Source organism: Cottoperca gobio, chromosome 15, assembly GCF_900634415.1.
Source record: "Cottoperca gobio chromosome 15, fCotGob3.1, whole genome shotgun sequence".
NCBI classification, from domain to species: Eukaryota; Metazoa; Chordata; class Actinopteri; order Perciformes; family Bovichtidae; genus Cottoperca; species Cottoperca gobio.
In genome coordinates, this window is record NC_041369.1 from 14,419,289 (window position 1) to 14,439,070 (window position 19,782).

At 41.6% G+C, this 19,782-nt stretch overlaps 2 protein-coding genes across 2 annotated transcripts; one reads left to right on the plus strand and one right to left on the minus strand.

Annotated features, from left to right (window-relative positions):
- The first annotated feature begins 2,596 nt into the window (after nucleotides 1-2,596).
- ogdhl (oxoglutarate dehydrogenase L) lies at nucleotides 2,597-18,046 on the plus strand. Its single transcript, XM_029449575.1, has 22 exons — nucleotides 2,597-2,818; nucleotides 3,181-3,351; nucleotides 4,204-4,306; nucleotides 5,977-6,092; nucleotides 6,192-6,346; nucleotides 6,768-6,914; nucleotides 6,996-7,086; nucleotides 7,191-7,370; nucleotides 7,449-7,577; nucleotides 8,062-8,241; nucleotides 8,524-8,676; nucleotides 9,391-9,493; nucleotides 9,595-9,723; nucleotides 10,149-10,299; nucleotides 13,365-13,492; nucleotides 13,571-13,749; nucleotides 13,891-13,962; nucleotides 14,528-14,653; nucleotides 15,586-15,658; nucleotides 15,754-15,917; nucleotides 16,007-16,161; nucleotides 16,265-18,046. The coding sequence occupies exons 1-22, from the start codon at nucleotides 2,597-2,599 to the stop codon at nucleotides 16,386-16,388; spliced, it is 3,051 nt and encodes a 1,016-aa protein (XP_029305435.1). The 3' UTR covers nucleotides 16,389-18,046.
- A 969-nt stretch (nucleotides 18,047-19,015) lies between these two features.
- c15h10orf53 (chromosome 15 C10orf53 homolog) lies at nucleotides 19,016-19,539 on the minus strand. Its single transcript, XM_029450379.1, has 3 exons — nucleotides 19,446-19,539; nucleotides 19,227-19,346; nucleotides 19,016-19,108 (listed from the first exon to the last, which is right to left on the minus strand). Exons 1-3 carry the CDS (start codon nucleotides 19,537-19,539, stop codon nucleotides 19,044-19,046), a joined length of 279 nt encoding a protein of 92 aa, XP_029306239.1. The 3' UTR covers nucleotides 19,016-19,043.
- Between the last annotated feature and the right edge of the window lie 243 nt (nucleotides 19,540-19,782).

Consider the following 19,782-nt stretch of genomic DNA (forward strand, 5'->3'; position numbering starts at 1 on the left):
TAGTTGCATAGCCTCACTTCAGTTAACTCACATTTTAATGTAACATATAATATTAAAAGGCATTCAGCTGTATTTTCAGTGTGTAGTTTCTTTCCATCAGGGTAATGTAACTATTCACAGACCATCTAGAAATAACTATTTCAGAGTCATCAGACAGAAATAATGTCGTTCTTATATCTATGTTTGTCACCGTGCCTTGGCACCCCAGATTTGTCACGTAATATCATGAAATCATACGTTATTTAATCATTTAAAATGTGATTGATTTTTGTGATAGCACGTGTACCAAGGGCTTTCAGACAAATTGAATTCTGCCTCCAAACATGCTTTATTAGATGAATTAGGGTTCTAAATAACCTCATGATGTGGACTTCCATAAATGGTGTGTAGGCTTGGCTCGGATAAATGGATTACAAATTATCTGCTCCTCCCTCTTTTTTTGTACTGAGGCCAAATGAGCTGTGGACTCGTAACAAAGTCAATTCGGTTTGGCAGACCTGACGGTAGATGACTGCTGTGAGCCCGGGTCACCTGGACATGAACTTTATTTAGGTTACTGGTTCATCCTGGATTAAATCAGATGTATTCACAGTGCCAGGCAAATCCAACAAATGGTAGTCAACAACACTGATGATACATTTCCACTACCATTCATGTCACCAGAATGTGACGTTGGAGAGATTGTTTTATTTCCCCATAAACAAATGTATCAAATGCAGAACAGCTGGTCCAGTTTTGTCCCAGCTCATGATATTATTCTAAAACAGGATGTAATTTCACACAGAGTCCATAATGTTACCCAGCGGCACAGGTCTTTTCATCGATGAACACTATTAATAAAACACCAGAAGGCAACTGGTCTTCACTCCATCTTTGTCAGGCGGCAAAGTCACCACAACAAAATTGCATTTCAGTTCATAATTGCCTGACCCTACATTCTCCAGGTCAACCAGAGACCAGCAACGAACACAAATGCAAATAATGGAAAATGAGGAACTGTTTCAGGGAAAATGAAGCAATGTTTGTGTCTTTTAGAGTTAAATCATAGTGAATATGTTCTTGGAGTGTGAAAACATTTGCTTTTATTGTTTGGTTGTATACAGTCTTCTGTGGATCATGGAAATAAATATCTTCATGGTTAAATTGGACATATTAGTGTTGAGACTGATACAGATTACCAGTTTAAAACAAACATAATGATGCTCTGATTTATGTGACGCTCTGATATTTAGACCTACGCTGTTCTGTCTGGTAGATCTTCTTGCGACTCGTGCCCACTCCATTTTCCCCTTTTCAGTGCCGTGCTTGTCATGATTGATAACACAGTTCCTTCTGTGCCAGCAAGTATGAATGATGAAAATCTAGATGAGGAGCGAGAGAGAGAGAGAGAGAGAGAGAGAGAGAGAGAGAGAGAGAGAGAGAGAGAGAGAGAGGTTGTGGAGGGAGGGCCAATTATCTTATTGTTTAACCCACTCAAGGTAGAAGCCCATCAATCTGAAACCACTTGCACAAATGACTCATGTTCAGCCTTTATAAAAGTTTAATTGCCTTATATAATTAAAACAGAAGGAAAAGACATATGTGTGATGTTACTTTGAGGGGAAGAAAATGACCTGTCTGGAGGAAAAGTGTGCAGGAACTCATAGATGAAGTATTCTGGTGGTTAAATGTACTGCTGTTATACACAACAATAAAACAATAATTCATTGAATTTTGTATTTTTTGTATTGATGATTGTTTTACTTCATCTGTCTCCTTAAACTGCTGTGCTTGGCCGTTACTTCTGCACCACCGGCACCTTTGGGTGCTGCTAACTGCTCGCTGTGAACAGGAAGCACCACGTGACACGCGGGGGGCGTGTCAAGACGTGCATGCACTCGGATCTGTCACCTTCACTGTCACCTGTCCTATTTACACCCAGCGGCGATGACAATAAGAGTCAAGTCAGTCTAAGGTAAATGTAATTTATAGAAATAAAACGTAGGTGACATTTTAAACCACTGTCCTATTTCCCGTGATACCGCGCGTTTGCAATGTCAGAGACGAGAGGAGATTATGAGGATTTGTGTTGACGTTAAGGGATTAGCGAAGATATAACAGACCCAGAATGACATAGGCAATGTTTTGGTATTGATGTCGGCGCCATAGCCTGAATGAGCCTGTAAAGCATCCTGTAAAGTATCCTGAAAGCATCCTGCAGGAGAAGGTGAGGGAGTTGTAGCCGGTAGCTCCTGCGGAGACATCAGATTTTGGCTGTTACCTATGTGTTACCTATTTTTGTTTTGCACCTGCAGAGATTTAGCGCAGAATCATACACACAGGCCGTTACTTGGCCATATTCAGTCTTGCATAGCCTACATAGCCTATATGATGCATCGATCAGTGAAAATATACGCTTTTTTATTTATAGAATACGGTCATTTCATTCATGAGGAGTCTGTGTGCAAAGTCCCCGTCAAGTGCGATATGCGCTCTGTGCGTACAATCCGTTACTCATTCAGAGATGGTTTTATAAATGATTGGCAATCAAAATACCGAGATGTCTGATTGTTTACCCTCTCTAACCCCAACTTTCTTTTTCACTTTCTCTCTAGTCATGAGTCAGTTTCGGGCGTTAGCGGGTGTGCTGAGGGGTGGGTGTGTTGGGGGTAGTCGGTGGCTGCAAGCATGTAAAGGGGGCCCTGCCAGGCGCTGGGTTGATCCCAGGAGAGGCTGCTCCTCAGGTGCTGCACCTGTCCCCTCAGCGGTGGCCAGTAGCTCCAACTATGTGGAGGAGATGTACTATGCCTGGCTGGAGGATCATAAAAATGTCCACGAGGTAACAGTATGCAACATTTCTTCCCACATTAGTGAATAACAGAGAACAAACGCCCATTTGCCCATGAATGGACATTTGCAGAGGGGAACAATGTCCAGCACATCTGGAGTTGGTGTGGCAGCTGAATTAACCGCTGTTTTCAGTGTTAGTCTGGAAAAAGGGCATTTCTTAAATGTTCAAACAGGGTGTGCTGGTAGCTCAATTGCCAGGGGCATGTACAGATGTTTCGTAGCTGCAATGTCCCAGACTCCTGTCCTGTCATCCCCAAACTTAGCAGTCAGTAAGCATCAGGAATACTTTTGGTCCATGTTTGCGATAGACCCGCTTTGCCTCTGCTGGATCTGTATTTCTCTGTGTTCTAGTCTTGGGACGTATTCTTTCGTAACATCCAGGACTCCAGTCCGTCTGGCGAGGCGGGTGAGAGACACCCCTCCGCTCTGCTCGAGGGCAGAGTGCTGTCCCACTCACCAAACATGGCCCAGAAAGTGGTGGAGGACCACCTGGCCGTGCACACTCTCATTAGAGCCTACCAGGTACTCCACACTCCCCTGGCCCAGCTGTGAGACAAACATGCACACACATCAGCTATCAGCTTGTATGATGTGGATGTATGTTGTTCTCAAATTAAAAGATTAAACACATATCTCATGGGCATCTGTTTAAATCTTAATGCAGTGTCTGTGTACAGAATTAAGACGTCATCTACCTCGAGCCACAACTGGCTGACTATTAGTATCTCTGACGCGTGTGTGAAAAATGCATCAAACTAAATCCTCTTGACTGATGCAACTGGCACTGAAAGCTGTTTATACTGTGTGTCCTTGTATTAAAAGGAATATACAATTTGTTTGTCACTGCACGAGGTTATGCAAATTGCAAGATTAAGTCTAACCTACTTACCCTCGCTGCTTCTTGAAAACTGGAAATATCAAACAGACTACTTAAAGAAAACAGGTGGTAACATTTCCCCTCGCCCTCAAATTAATTCGAGGAACTATCCGAGGGATTTATTAAATTTGGTCTTTTGGCAAAGATGTCACTTTTATTTCCAGCTTGTTGCAGTCCAAGTGGGAGCGTGTGTGTGTGTGTGTGTGTGTGTGTGTGTGTGTGTGTGTGTGTGTGTGTGTGTGTGTGTGTGTGTGTGTGTGTGTGTGTGTGTGTGTGTGTGTGTGTGTGTGTGTACATAGACATAAAAGCGCTCCCATGGGGCTCTTTTCTCTGAGAGGTTGACCTATAACTGAGTGTTAGTTTATTCTCCAGCTGTTCACACTCAGCCCCTTGCTGAATCTTATTGTCTCCTACCTGTCACTTTCTCATTTTTACCTGATTGTCCTCACCTCTTCTTTTCTCCCTCCTCCTTCACATCTTTGTCTGTCTCTGTGTAGATTCGTGGTCACCATGTTGCGCAGTTAGACCCTTTGGGAATCCTGGAGGCTGATCTGGACTCCTTTGTTCCCTCCGACCTGATCACCACCATCGATAAGTTAGGTGAGCCTCACAGCCCGTGTAATCTTCCTACAAACCCCTACCAACATATTTTATTGTGAATAAAGGAAGAATTTTGTCATGTCTTGAGTAGATTATCATCATAGTTTTTTTTAAATATTTTTTGGTAATTTGATAGACATAGGCTTCATGAAAACATTTCAAAATAAAATGTTCTGTCAACTAAATGCCAGGTGTGCAGAAATACATTTTCTGTTTTAATCTTTATACAGAATATGTATAGAACTCTTTATTTTAGCCACATTTCCTAACTGAAAGCATATGGAGTTAACCCACGGGCAATATATGCTGATTAGATTCCTACTATAGAAGTCCTTCCTTCTAATAACCGCAGGATACTTGTCGTGCTTAAGCATTTCAATTATATGCATAATATTGTCATTGGAGGGTTTACTTCAAAAGCCTTATTTGCCTTATAATGAAAATATCAGATTTGTATTTTTCCTGTGCTTTATTTCAATAACATTTCTTTATCACTTTGAGGATTTTCACAGTACATACATGTGCATCCATACACACATTATACACACCCAGGGTTGCATAATTCATCAGACCCTAGAGTGTGAGTGGTATTTCAGTATAAAAGGCCCTATCACGTTCTCCGCTGAGTCTGTATACGGGTTGGTCAGCCTAATGCTGTCATTAATCTCAGGCCAAGCTCTTGTCATTCTCCATTTCATTTAGTGGACTGAGCATCGGTGGATGCGGGACGGCCACAGAAAGCGATCGAAGTCTACAGTAATAGCTAGTGAAGAGGAGAGAGAGGGAGAGAGAGAGAGAAAGACATTGTTTCTGTGGGCTGCTGTTATCAGTGATCAGTGTGTGTCAGGACATAGCGTTGCATTATGTATTGTCACCAGGGCTATAGCTCCCTAATGAAAGCTAATGACAGCCTCTGTGGCCCCTTATTTGGTCAGCTGATAGTACAAGAGTCTATTCTTGGCCCCCTTTGTCTTTGCTGTGTTCCTAATATGATTTGCACCTGTCTCCTCTTATGTTGCCTGAGATCTTGAGCTTGACCAGCTCTCTCAGGTGGGCTTTGTGAGCACTGAAACTTATGTTGGACCGCGGATACTAATGCTGTTCATCAATATGTCCCGCTATTGTACTCTCCATCAATGTATCCTGGACTTTTTATTTCAGAACCAAGCTTTACTCTTCACACTTTTGGTCACCAAAAACAAATTTACTTGGACCAAACTTGAAGTTAATTCACTGCATGGTCTCAATTTCCAGGGGGCACTACTATCCTATTCATTAAAGTAGCAGGTTATATAGCATATTCAATTAATCTGTTGGTTATTATTCTTTTTAATCAATGCATTAATCATTTAGTCTAAAATGTCAGAAAACTTTGAAATATTACCATCACAAATTCCCAGAGCCCAAGGTTCAGGTTGCTGCCTTCACGTGATATCAGAAGAAATATAAGAACTTCAGATCTTGACAATCGAAGTATATTGAAGTTTTCTCTGTAAACTAACAGCTTTCCTGCTCAAAACATGATCGCAATTGATACTTTAGAACAAATTAAAAACGTATAACTAAAAATAACTTTAGACATTTAGACATGGTATATGTGTTCAGGGACAATCAGGAGTCCGGTCTCGAAAGTCTTGAACAAACCTGTGTTTCACGTGATGTGTTCGTAGGTTTCTACGGTCTTGATGAGTCGGACTTGGACAGGAGCTTTCAACTGCCCTCCACCACCTTCATCGGAGGAGCAGACACAACTCTTCCTCTTCAAGAAATCATACGCAGACTAGAGGTACTTTGGATTGATTCCATACATGTGTCTAATGATGATGGGGGGGTAAGCCGTACAACTGTACCATGTTTTTGTTTTGTCCATGTCTTCTTTTTTCAGTCCTCCTACTGTGGTCACATAGGGATCGAATTTATGTTCATTAACAACGTGGACCAGTGTCAGTGGATACGTCAGAAATTTGAGACTCCGGGAATCATGCAGTTCACTAATGTTGAGAAGAGGACTTTGCTAGCGCGCCTGATCAGATCCACACGGTCAGCAATGTATAAAAAACTACTGACTTATGATGACAGCACAATATCTCACTTTTAGTTATAGCTCACATCCGAGCCTCACAACACATAAACCAAACTGTTGCACACGCATATATTTAGAAAGATAAACACCCTATTCTTCATCTGAGCTCATTTTCATCTTTGATAAATGATCCTAGAAGTGATCTGTCTGTTATTAGTGTGCACATTTGTCTTATTGTATTCTTGCTTGTTCTATGCCGTTGCAGTGTTGTCATTCATAGTTAACACATGGCACTAAACTAGTAGAAGTTTCAAAAAGGATTTTCTGTAATGGAGCTTTAGTTATCATCATCATTATCAATCAGGAGCAGTGTAATCTGTATCATCAGTTGTGTAACAAATATCCATGAACCTTACATCTGAACTTTTTTACCTCTAGGTTTGAGGACTTCCTGGCAAGAAAATGGTCATCAGAGAAACGTTTTGGTCTGGAGGGCTGTGAAGTGCTCATCCCGGCTCTTAAGACTATGATTGACAAGTCGAGCGCTGCCGGCATCGACAGCGTGATCATGGGGATGCCTCATCGGTACTTTCTAATACACATTTCCTTGCCTCTCATCTCAATCTATGCATGCAGCTCATTCTTGTCCTTCCATATTCGATATAGGGGTCGACTGAATGTGTTGGCCAATGTGATTCGTAAGGAACTGGATCAGATCTTCTGTCAATTCGACCCCAAGTTAGAGGCTGCTGATGAGGTGAGGGAGCTGCATATGCTTGACGATGTGGGAAAGTATCAAGAGGAAAGTATTCTGGAGATAAAACTGAAGGTATATTTCATAACCCTTCTCTACACCTGTAGGGGTCGGGTGATGTCAAATACCACCTTGGGATGTACCACGAGAGGATTAACCGTGAGACAGACAAGAACATCATGCTGTCACTCATGGCGAACCCCTCCCACCTGGAGGCAGTGGATCCAGTGGTTCAGGGCAAGGCCAAAGCTGAGCAGTTCTACAGAGGAGACACTCAGGGAAAGAAGGTTAGGGTTATTGTACCAGCTACAACACGCTGGCTTATTTTGTGTTTGCTGCTTTAAATGATGATGGGATTTTTCCAGGTGATGTCCATCTTGATCCATGGTGATGCTGCTTTTGCTGGACAAGGAGTTGTGTATGAAACTATCCACCTGAGTGAGCTCCCCTCCTACACCACACATGGTACAATCCATGTGGTGGTCAACAACCAGGTATTGGAGAGTTTGATGTAATTGTAACATGTGACCTGACATATTTACCATTTATCAAAATGCATATATTGTTTTATTTACTCGCATGTTATGGCAATAATACTAGTGCTAATACTAATCATTTTGCCGTTGTATCGGTGCTATTATTACTTCTGCTGGATAATTCACTATCGTCTGTCAACTGAACAAGTGATTACATTGTGTTAAAGATCCCCTTCACTCAAAAAAGTGTTTTGCTAATGTTTATTGCCCCTACAATGTCTGACCTTGACTTTACTGGCTCAAATTGTGTCACAAGAGAGGTGTTTTCACAGTCCTCTGCTAAAGGGGAAGATGTCTGTGCACTTCCCTAAAATCTGAGACTCAAACTACACTTACCATTCTGACACGTATTCTGAGCTTTATGATATTTTCCAATGCTACACATAACAGTTGAGCACATTTTGTTGTCCTGAACATCATTTCTGTGATTGTTCTCTCTCAGATCGGCTTCACCACAGACCCTCGAGTGGCCCGCTCCTCGCCCTACCCCACCGATGTGGCTCGGGTTGTCAATGCACCCATCTTCCATGTGAATGCCGATGACCCCGAGGCTGTCATGTACGTTTGCCGGGTGGCTGCAGAGTGGAGGGCCACCTTCAACAAGGATGTCGTCATTGACCTGGTTAGTCACAGCCGAGTCTTAAAGGGACAGTTCTCCCCCAAAAAATCTAAATACACATCTTCTTATCTGTAGTGTTATGTATCAATCTAGATTGTTTTGGAGTGAGTTGGCGGGTGTTACCTTCTCTCTAATTTAATGGAATTACTGTATATGGCAATCCGTTGTGGTGCTCAAAGTGCCAAAACATTGATTTGAAAAAACTCAACAGCAACATCTCTTTCCAGAAATCATGACCTGGTTACTCATTACACACTTAGACATGACTTCTGTTTGTATTTACAGGTTTGTTACAGACGGTTTGGCCATAATGAGATGGACGAGCCCATGTTCACCCAGCCACTGATGTACAAGCAGATCCGTCGGCAGGAGCATGTGCTGAAGAAATACTCCGACCGGCTCATTGCGGAGGGAGTGGTGACACTGCAGGAATTTGAGGTTTGTGATCTAATGCTGTTTGCTCTTGTTAAAAATACCGTATTTTGGAAGCTGCTACTGTATGCCGTTTTTATTTGGTATCAGCATCCGCTGTACCATGTGCATTAAATCACACTTAGATATTACCTTAGCCTTCGGGTGAATATGTTGCGCCAGCACTGCTGTATTTGAGTTTCAATTTACTGCCTCAGTTCAGTCACCTCACCTCACAATCCCTCACATAGAGTATATATTGCTCAATGAAGTTGAAGTATGCCTCAGATTCCGGGCGCCTTTCTATGGGATTGCTCAAGTTCTTCATCCAAAACAGAAACTTTGATTGTAACATCCATTCTGAACTTTTATTTTATACCACATGTCAGAAATACTTCCTGGCTTTTGATGGACATTGTTTTCTGTTGTGTGACCTGCTATATGGACTCTGCAAAAACCTCATCTGTAATATAGCAAGGCAGAACCATTACTGCTGGGGGAGACTTTGCTCTCTCTCTCTCTCTCTCTCTCTCTCTCTCTCTCTCGCTCTCGCTCTCTCGCTCTCGCTCTCGCTCTCGCTCTCTCTCTCTCTCTCTCTCTCTCGCTCTCGCTCTCTGTCTCAGCTACAAACAGTTGTGGTTAGTCAGCTGTACTCTTTTAATTGAAGTAAATAAACTGTGCATCATTTAATATTTGGTGTTTTATATTTTCCCTATTGCACATTACCAACTGTGGTTGCAGGAAGAAGTTGCCAAATATGACAAGATATGTGAGGAGGCATACACCAGCTCCAAGGATGAAAAGATTTTACACATTCGACACTGGCTCGACTCCCCCTGGCCAGGTAAATTGTCTCTTTGCAATCCAGTAATTCAAGTAAATAATGCCTTTTCTGTGAATACTTTTAGTTCCTGTTGGAGTGAAGCTGTCTCTCTCTCTCTGTAGATTTCTTCACAACAGAGGGAGAGCCCAAGAGCATGAGCAGTGTCCCCACAGGACTGGATGAGGAGGTCCTGCAGCACATTGGCCAAACAGCCAGCTCAGTGCCTCTGGAAGACTTTAAGATCCACCCTGGTGAGTTTAGTTGCTTTGTGCTGGAGAATAGAGCAGAGAGACGGGTGAAAGATAGTAGTCCTACTGATATGCTGTAGATGAAATCCACGCAATGACATAAGAGCACACATTACTGCAGGGTATGGGATACATGCTGCTGAATGATGAACCTCAGTGCCACACTTACCTCATGTGTTGTCTACAGGGATGATATTAAGTCAATTAAAGCAGTTCACCTGTAAACACATCCTTTCCTAACAGCAGGTGTTTGGCCTGCACAGCTGATTTGGCGCACGCTATAACAATTAAGACTGCCACAAGGATTTTTTTAATGTTATTTACAACACAGTGCGTCAGTCCATTGCGTTTTACACTCCCTTCCCCGGTGCTCTTCTAAGATATCACTTGGATTCATTTTTGTTCCCGTCTGTGTGTTTGTTCTCCAGGTGTGTCCCGTATCCTGCGTGGTCGAGCTGACCTGGTGAAGAATCGGCAGATGGACTGGGCTCTAGGAGAGTACATGGCCTTTGGTTCCCTTCTCAAAGATGGCATCCATGTACGACTCAGCGGGCAGGATGTAGAGCGGGGCACCTTCAGGTGAGTCCATGTCAACACAACTGAAAACTTAATGTTGCCTCTACAAGGATCTGTACGAGTCTTTCTGTAAACCTCTACCGACTTCTTGTACTAATGCGCTCACACTAGGAGGAGCTCTCACTGCCACCACGCTGTAGTATCAAGTAGTAAGTATGTGTCGAGTGTAGTTGGGGAATAAACAGAACATTTCAAGAATAATGATTGAACACTCACTGAATGAACTCACTGACTGGGTTTTTCCAGTCACACATAGGCTTTACCTTTCCTTACAATGATCCCATTGGTGCTTATTATATACAATTGCTCATAAACTTTAAGCTTATACATGCCGAGAGGAAATTAGATGATCCTTTTAGCATTTAACAAATGTTGTCCAAATTGGAAATTAAGGTTAAAGTTTTTTTTTCTTATTAAATGTACAACACTAGAGTACAGTGTTTTATGTCATTTTGCATATATTTGCCATGTTGTGATATACAGTATATAATTATTGGAAAACATCCTTAATACTGTGATGATGTCCCCCAGCTGTACAATGACCCCAAATTTAAAAAATAAATAAATAAATTGCCACATTAGTTGAGTCTGTGTGGCTCAGCCTGCCTGACCAGAGATAAAAGGTAAGGAACAGCCACCTAAAGATAGTGAATTAACTAATTGGGGGGGTTAGGGGTGGTATAGGGAGTCTGTCAGACAAAAGACGTCAGCACAGTCTCCTGGGAACTGTGAAGCCCACATGGTGTTGTCATGGTTTGGAGGGACGAGTGACACATGAACAAAACCAGCTCCCGTTTTCACTGTGCCTGTCTCATCTGTCCCCTATCATTTCTCCACCAGCCCATCTTCACTGACACCAACCCCCCTCCCTCTCAGCTCACAACGACGTACAGTACATCACACTAACTAACCAGAGGCTACAAGGCTTTTTCTTTTGCCTCACATTTACCACTGACATGTACTTCTCACCATCCGCTGTCCCCTTCAGCGGGGTAATTTGCCTGGCTGAAAAGAAATGACGGCAGTCAAACCCTACATCCACCCTTCATCTCTGTATCACCTGTTCTCCATTTAAATCCTCTTCTGTGTCTCTCATTATACTTCAGCTCTGCTTTACCCCCTCTACCACCCCTTATTGCTTTTTTTCCCACCTACATTTCCCCCCCCCCCCACTACTCTGTTTCCCTTCACAGTTCTTAGAAGCTGAGCATATTGGCACGTTACAGTCGAGTGGGCCTGCTTGCGTTTCTGTGATGTACGTAACAGCGCGCACTAATGGATTCAGTCGTCGTGTTTGGGTGGGTAGCGTGCGCCGTGCACCCTTTTCCCTGTCTAATGGGGCCCCCAGGCAGAGGATATGTGTGTATTTTTGTGTATATGTGAAATGAAGAATAATAGCATATAGTTTATGAGGCAATCCCAAAGAAAGACCTCCTTCCCGGGAGGTTTACGGGTTCCTCTTTGGAATGTGTTCGAGTGGATCGAGAAGATTAAACGTGAAGTTATGTGTGTTACCTCAAATTAATGCTGGATGCTCTCGATTTTGCTCGTTCATCAAAGGATTTCTTGAAGAGAAAGTATGTATACTAATGTGGATAAAACAAAGCAATTATGCAGAACATTATATACCCTCATTAGTCCATAATTATGGATGATATTATTCAAAAGACTCAAATCATGAACATCTAGTCTTCTGGGTGGTACTATATCACTTTCAAGATAATAATCAATAGATTTTGATTTTTCCGCCGGAAGAACTGTTACATAACCTCTCAAACTGTGAGTGTGTGTGTGTGTGTGTGTGTATGTGTGTGTGTGTGTGTGTGTGTGTGTGTGTGTGTGTGTGTGTGTGTGTGTCATTAAAGTGATGTTAAAGGGGTTTAAGTGATTGTCTGATCGTGCTGGTTTTGAAGGCTGATTCCTACACTGGGAGCGAGCTGACTGCTAGAGCTTGTTAACGCTTGGCTCTTTGCTCCCATCAACTCTTGTTGAGCCTCATACTGACTGAAGATGTGGAGTGAGGAGGGTTCTCTTCATGGAGTGCATTTATGGGCCGGAACTCAGGCTGCAGTGTGTGTGAGTGTGTGCGCGTGCGTGTGCGTACCCTTCATCTACTGTGTTAGGAACCTTAAAAGAAATCCTATTACCCTGTTGTTTTCATTTCAACATAGCTGATAGGAATTTGCTTTGGTGAGCTTACACAATAAAAACAACCCGCTCACATACCTTGACCACCTCAGGACATAGAAATGAATTATTAAGTAATAATTATAAATAATTAAAACAAGCATTCCCAATGGGATGCTATCAGTAACACACCAGCTATATGCATATCATTGTATACAGTACAATACATACGTACCTTTTACAGTGTCTTACAGACGGGAATAATAGCAGCACATTAAGGATTGAGAGTTAATGAACGACCTCTGGGTATGTGCTGTTGCAAAACCTGGTTGTCCTGGTTCTGATACTGTTCAGTCTTAAAATAAGGTAGGAAGCTAAAAATGGAGAGCAGGGTGAGAGACGACGGAAGAAAGTACACAATATTCTTCACGACTGACTCCTGATGGTGTAGATTACAGCAAGGGATGGTAGCTCTCATTTTTGATGCCGTGCGTACCTTTTTACAGTTTACCGCCATCATTTAAGACCGCTTAGAGTCCTTAAAATATTTTGTGGTAATATCGTTCTACAGTTATATATACCACACTTTCTTTTTTGTCCTCTACTGTGGTGAAATGGGTTGTTGGATCAATAAACAATAATGGATTCATCACTTGTTAAACCTCCATAGTTTAATCAATAATGAAAACAATCCGTCCGTCGGTCCAGGCTCACTATCTCAACAACTATTGGATGGATTGTCATGGTCCCCAAAGGATGAATCCAAATGTCTTTGGTGTTAATGTTAGCATGCTAACACACTAAACTAAGATGGTAAACATTATAACTGCTAAACATTACCATGTTGTAAGTACAGCCTCACAGAGCCGGCAGCATGGCGGCTGTTATCTTGTTTCTATGTGCCTTCTTCAGTGGTGTCTCTGCTTTTCTTTGTTTTGCAGTCACCGTCATCATGTTCTGCATGATCAAGAGGTGGACAAACGTATCTGTGTTCCCATGAACCACCTGTGGCCCGACCAGGGTCCTTACACCGTCTGCAACAGCTCCTTATCAGAGTACGGAGTACTAGGTAAGACTGAAGCCACTCCAGCAGCCACACAGCATGCATCTTTTTGTAGCTCCGTGTAACGATTGACTGTGACTTCAGGTTTTGAGCTTGGCTTCGCCATGGCCAGTCCGAATGCTCTGATCCTCTGGGAGGCCCAGTTTGGAGACTTTAACAACACAGCCCAGTGTATCATTGACCAGTTCATCAGCCCGGGCCAAGCCAAGTGGGTCCGCAACAATGGTATTGTCCTGCTCCTGCCACATGGGATGGAAGGAATGGTGAGAAGAGAAAATTAACCAACCTGTACTATTTCAATATGTGGTATTTAAAGATGAATTTGGATATTTCTTTATGCTTTGGTGGAGTTCCTCTTCCATTATGTCATTATGTATCTTTCTCTTCTTCTTTTCTATTCTCAGGGCCCAGAACATTCATCAGCTCGACCTGAACGCTTCCTGCAAATGAGCAACGATGATCCCGATCAGTTCCCTGTATGTTCACATGTACTATTTAAATGATGAACAGTATTACCTAATGCAGAAACTCTTAAGCCGCCACACAGTGTGCTGCACTCTACAGTGTGCTGCAGTTAACATCTAACTGTTATTGGCTTTGCTGATGTCATGACCACTTAAGTGATGGCTTAAGTGATGATTGCCAATTTTTCTTGAGCTGAAAGTCTCTTCATTATGGCCTCAAAAGATTTGCTATTCAGCAGTAACTCGGGTCCCAAGGGTGCGCTGGTACGAGGGAACATTTAAGGAGGGAACCACAGCGGGCTGTATCAGCAGAAGCTCTATAGATTCATCTTCAAATGGGATATTGATCAAACTATTAGTGGGAGCATACTAAGAGATTAACATTCTCTGTCCCTGTGTGTGAGTGAGTTTTTGAGTGTGTATGTCTGAGTGGGAGGGATACAGTGAGATGCACTCCTGTGCTACATCTCCTGCCCAATTATGAGAAAAGACTTTTCAGCAACCAACATTATAACTGTTTTCAGAATCAATAACATTTCTAATTCCTTTGTAATTATTATTATTTTTTCACACAAAGGAGTTCAGCGGAGATTTTGAGGTCCAGCAGCTGTACGACTGTAACTGGATTGTGGTCAACTGCTCCACGCCTGCTAACTACTGTCATGTGCTCAGACGGCAGATTTTGTTGCCATTCAGAAAACCGGTAAAGTGTAACAACGTCTTCACTATATTTTATGTGTGTTTTACTTAGCTCCAGTTTGTGCGTGTCATGAAATATTTGAAAATGTGCATAAATTTCCGTTAAGACACACACATAAGCCTACGGCTATAAAAAAAATGGTAATTTGACAACAAATGCTGATGTTTAGAAGACATTTCCAGAGTTTAAAACTCTAATTAGTTGGCAAAAAAATATTTAGTTTGCTTTGTATTTATCTTTGAAGGAAACGGTGCGTTAGCCTTAAACTGGGGTTATGTCTTCACATTTGTTCATTGCTTCATCAAGACAGACAAATTGTCAAAATGACGACGTTATGATACAGTACTATATCACAACCATGCTTCAAAAAGAATCATAGTTTGCAGAAAGATGTACTTTTGACTGTATTTACCTCATTCACAGTACAAATGTGTATTTGTATTTAAATAATTAGTACGTTGAACCTCTAAAGTAAAACTAGTTTGAGTATTAAGTTTTGGGGTGTAAAGCATTTCTCCTTTTTGTTTATATGCACAGCTCTTTTTTCAGTCTCTCACAGTTTTCAGCCACAGTGAATGTCTTAACTGATCCCCTGTTGCACATAAATGCAATGCTTTGCGAAGCATGAGAAAGAGACTTCCTGAGCAAATTAGTGAGAGAGCCAACAGGGGATAATATTGTTTGTTTCTTCCTGAAAAACTCTGGACTTGGTTGGCTGAGCACAAAGGGTTTTATTTATTTGATTGTTAAAGAAATGTTTTGTTTTCCCAATGCTGATGTTTCATGCTATATAGTGGCAACAAATTAATGTGAAAAGAGATACAAACTTTTATCTCTTGAGTTTTTTCAAGTGCACAATGGAGCTACGGATGATGGAATCAATCTGTTGTTTTTGTCATTTGACAGAAACGTTTAAATTTTTTTTTCTCCCACAGCTGATCATTTTCACTCCAAAGTCTCTGCTGAGGCTCCCTGATGCAAGGTCAAGTTTTGATGACCTCGCCAAAGGTGCGGTTTAACTTTATCTCTGTAAATGTGATGTAAGAATTTGTCAGAAATGTTGGTTTACTGGATAGGTGACCTATCATATTCGATGTCTGCAGGCACTAAATTCAAGAGGTTGATATCAGACGCGGGCCCTGCCGATCAAAACTCAGCCCAAGTGAAGAGGGTGATCTTCTGCACCGGCAAAGTTTACTATGAACTGGCTAGAGAGAGGAAACAGCAAAAGCTGGAGAGAGACATCGCCCTCATCAGACTGGAACAGGTGTTTAATTCATCTCGTCAGTCTGTACATGCTATGCACTGGAATTGGAAATGAGAGTGTTGTAAATTTGCTCTTCCGTCCCCCCTCAGATCTCTCCGTTCCCGTTTGACCTGGTCAGAAAAGAGGCAGAGAAATATGGAAACGCTGAGCTGGTCTGGTGCCAGGAGGAGCACAAGAACATGGGTTACTATGATTACGTCCGGCCACGTTTCCTCACAGTGGTGGCCAACAGGAAGCCCATTTGGTAACGGTTTCTGTTTACTTGTCACCTAATTTGTTTGTGACACAGGTAAATTGGAACATTTCATTTAGAGGATCAGGTGACAAATCTTCTGTGTTTCTCTCAGGTATGTGGGACGGGACCCTGCAGCTGCTCCTGCGACAGGGAACAAGTCCACCCACCTCAATGAGCTGAAGAGGTTCATGGACACGGCTTTCAACCTGAGCGCCTTCCACGGGAAGGACTTGTAATTGAGAACTGGAGCAAGAACCAGGCTCGAGGTGCAGTTTCATCTCCAACCATATTGGTCTATTTATTAAGTCTTGATGTGGCAAATTGACACATTTTAAAACTATTAATAGCTATTCTATTATTTTAGAAGACATGATTTTAATCCCAGATAATCTTATGTGAAAGATAGGTCTGCAACGCTAATTGACTCCTGAGTCAGACTGCACAACATTCATCTCATTTGAGATGGTCCCAATGTCAGATTATGTGATTGTTCAATCCCGACCGAACATCGGACCTGCAACAACTGTGATGGTAGAAGCATCATGAAGCACAACAAGGCGAGATGAGACACACACACACACACACACACACACACACACACACACACACACACACACACACACACACACACACACACACACTAGTCTTCCCAGGGCCTTGCGAGTATTCTAAATGCAGATTGTCTTCCACTGTGACACAGGATAGAACGACAAATTGTTGCCCTAGCCATGCCCCGTGTCAAAGGAAATCAAGTCATTCTTGATTACATAACCCCAAATCACCTCCATATCCTCCTTTATCTTTATACCCTCAGTTAGGAAAAGGAAAACCTCCAAAACAAAACACCTCACGTGTGGGATCTGGCCATTTACAGGCCGATATCATGTAGTCTGATTCCAGCTTAATTCAATCAATACAACAAAGTCATGTCTAAAGAGAACCTCTAGCCTCTAAACAGTGCTTTATTTAAAAAATAAAATAAAATGTTACACAAACATTACATTTAAATCACATAATTGTCACCTGATTGTGATGAAGTAGCAACAGTACACTCTTTGTACTCCTAATAACATTCACACACCAACATTTAGATTTGTGTAAATCACTGTTATTGGGGTAGCTTTAGTACTGTAGATACTTCCATTGCTGCCAATGCTGAAAACTAGTGTATATTAGTAGTATAGATTTGTATTTGTATTGATTTTTGTAGATGAATAGCAGAAGCTATGAGACTCACACAAAACACTAACTGATGTATTTAAACAATGAATGTGAAATGCATATCGCAGGTATGAGGACTGTTTTGAAATTTAACACATCAGTAGGTTTATTGCCTGTATTTGCTTTGGCTACCTTAGCTGTTAGTGAAGGAGTGTGTATTTATTGTCACACTTCACTTCACCAGGAGACATGAGCCAGCTGGCACAGAGACTTGCAGCCATGTTTTCTACTTAGGACATAAGGCTCAGCCTCCTCTTTGGAGGCTGAGGGATGCACACACACACACACACACACACACACACACACACATACACACATACATAAACACATAAACACAGCAAAGCTTTGGATGCTTTGAGAGCAATATTGACGCTTGGTTGTCACATTAAAATCCCCAGGTATTTAACAGAAGTGATATTAGTTACCACTGTGCTTAGAAAAGCTCCTTTTTAGTCATTCTGTAGCTTACCTTTTCTACTTCTAGCTGGGAGATTTAACCATAAGCCATGCACAAATGTAATTTTACATATTTAAATTATTTAAGAAAGGATTGTGTGTTAGTTTTTTAATGAAAAATATCTGTCCACATATTAGTGTGGGCATTGACAGATATGCAAACACTTATACTGGGAATAATAAAATATGCAATAAAATATATTAAAGTTTAATAACATGCTCTGGTCTTGATGTTTGGTTGTGGATGATACTTTACAGTGTAAATGGTTTAAAACGCACTTTTCTTTTCACAAATGAAAAGTGTAATTCATAAGCAGTAAAATGCACCCATTTCTTATATTAATAAACTCACAGGTTTTGCTTCTATTTACTATTACTATTTGCTTACTTTCAGATTTGAGATCTTGCTGTGTGATTGACATTATAATCAAGCTTTATGACTCCTCTATTTGTGCTACTGTTATATTCTACTACTGTACTACTGTTCTCATTTGCTCTTATTCCATACTTGTGGCCACAGTGTCGGAAAAAGTTTCTGTTACACCAAGGCAAAGATTAGTTATTGAGGCCCCGATTGACCGCCAACACCACACCTATCACCTTCTGCATGTATTATGCATGTACCCTCCCCCCCCTCCCACGTTGGCATTAGTGCACACAGTGGACTACATATGGGATATTCATTAATTTGCCCAGTATTCAACCTGTTAAACTATACTGTAATTATACAACCAGGTTTACTGTGTGTCAGTAAGTTTGTGATAATTAATTTAGGAATATATATATATTCCTAAATTATATTACTAAATTAAGGGTAATGTTTAAAATATATATATATATATATATATATATATATATATATATATATATATATATATATATATATATATATATATATATATTAAACATTACCCTGGAATGTGCATCAGGTGAGACAGGCCTACTCTAAAAAATACTGGCCCACAAGATTAGCTAATAATACAGGTCCCACTGTAATGCATGTTAATTATGCAAAATCCCTTACCAACCTGCTATACCAACTTTCACAGTGAACGTGTGAATTTCTAGGGCCCAGGGGATGTAACCTTGGCAACAGTGCACTGCCCCGTGCAGATAAACCCATCACCAACAGCACACCTGTGAATTACAACAATACAAATAAAAAAACAGACAAACAACAAGTGCATTTATATATTTTTTTATTTACGTTATCTTCAGTAAGCGTTCTCTACAGCAACAACAGCTTCTTTGCAAACAGGGTCCAGTTTTCCATCTCCACCTTCGGGGGAAAAACATGAACATGTTTCCTGACAGTGACTCTGCAGTGACGTCAAACCACGACGTCACAATGACGTTCCACTTAGTCTCCGCTTTACGTCAAAGCTACAAAAACTCACCAAACACCAGCTGCTTTATATTACAGCTGAAGACAACCTCCCCGCTGACCACGAGCTCCACCATGTTCCACTCGCGCGAGTCTTCCAAGACGCACTGGTGCCCGCGCGCTGTCAGAGCGGCTGCAGACATATTGGACGGACATTGTTTGACCTCAGCTAAAACAGTAAAGTAAGCACACAACATGAGGGTGTCCTAATTAGACTCGGAAAGAAACATACCCAGGAGACCCTGCAGACGGAAGTGCCTGTGCTCTACTACTCCATTGGATCCATAAGGTCCGTGGCAAAGTGTCACCCGCGCGTTTTTTGGCATTGTTTGTTGTGGTCACCAGGGTGACTGTCACACACAATGCACCTGTTGCTAACATGGCCTCCTCTACGAAATGTGTCCAGGAATCCCACTTGCCCCACTTGATAGGGCCATGTGATCTAACAGCCTAACTCAATTACATTTTTGAGTATCTGATTATAATAGGTCAAATATCTGACTATGAGATGTTTCCAAACAGTTATGACATATTAAGTCTCGATATTAGAACCACAATATTCTGATTGT

Coding starts and splice junctions, on each gene's coding strand:
- ogdhl (XM_029449575.1), top strand. CDS start 2,597: ATGAGTCAGTTTCGGGCGTTAGCGGGTGTGCTGAGGGGTGGGTGTGTT. Junction 6,347..6,767: donor CGCCTGATCAGATCCACACG/GTCAGCAATGTA, acceptor TTTTACCTCTAG/GTTTGAGGACTTCCTGGCAA. Junction 13,963..14,527: donor ATGATCCCGATCAGTTCCCT/GTATGTTCACAT, acceptor TTTCACACAAAG/GAGTTCAGCGGAGATTTTGA.
- c15h10orf53 (XM_029450379.1), bottom strand. CDS start 19,539: ATGCCAAAAAACGCGCGGGTGACACTTTGCCACGGACCTTATGGATCC. Junction 19,347..19,445: donor CCGTCTGCAGGGTCTCCTGG/GTATGTTTCTTT, acceptor ATATGTCTGCAG/CCGCTCTGACAGCGCGCGGG. Junction 19,109..19,226: donor TATAAAGCAGCTGGTGTTTG/GTGAGTTTTTGT, acceptor TTTCCCCCGAAG/GTGGAGATGGAAAACTGGAC.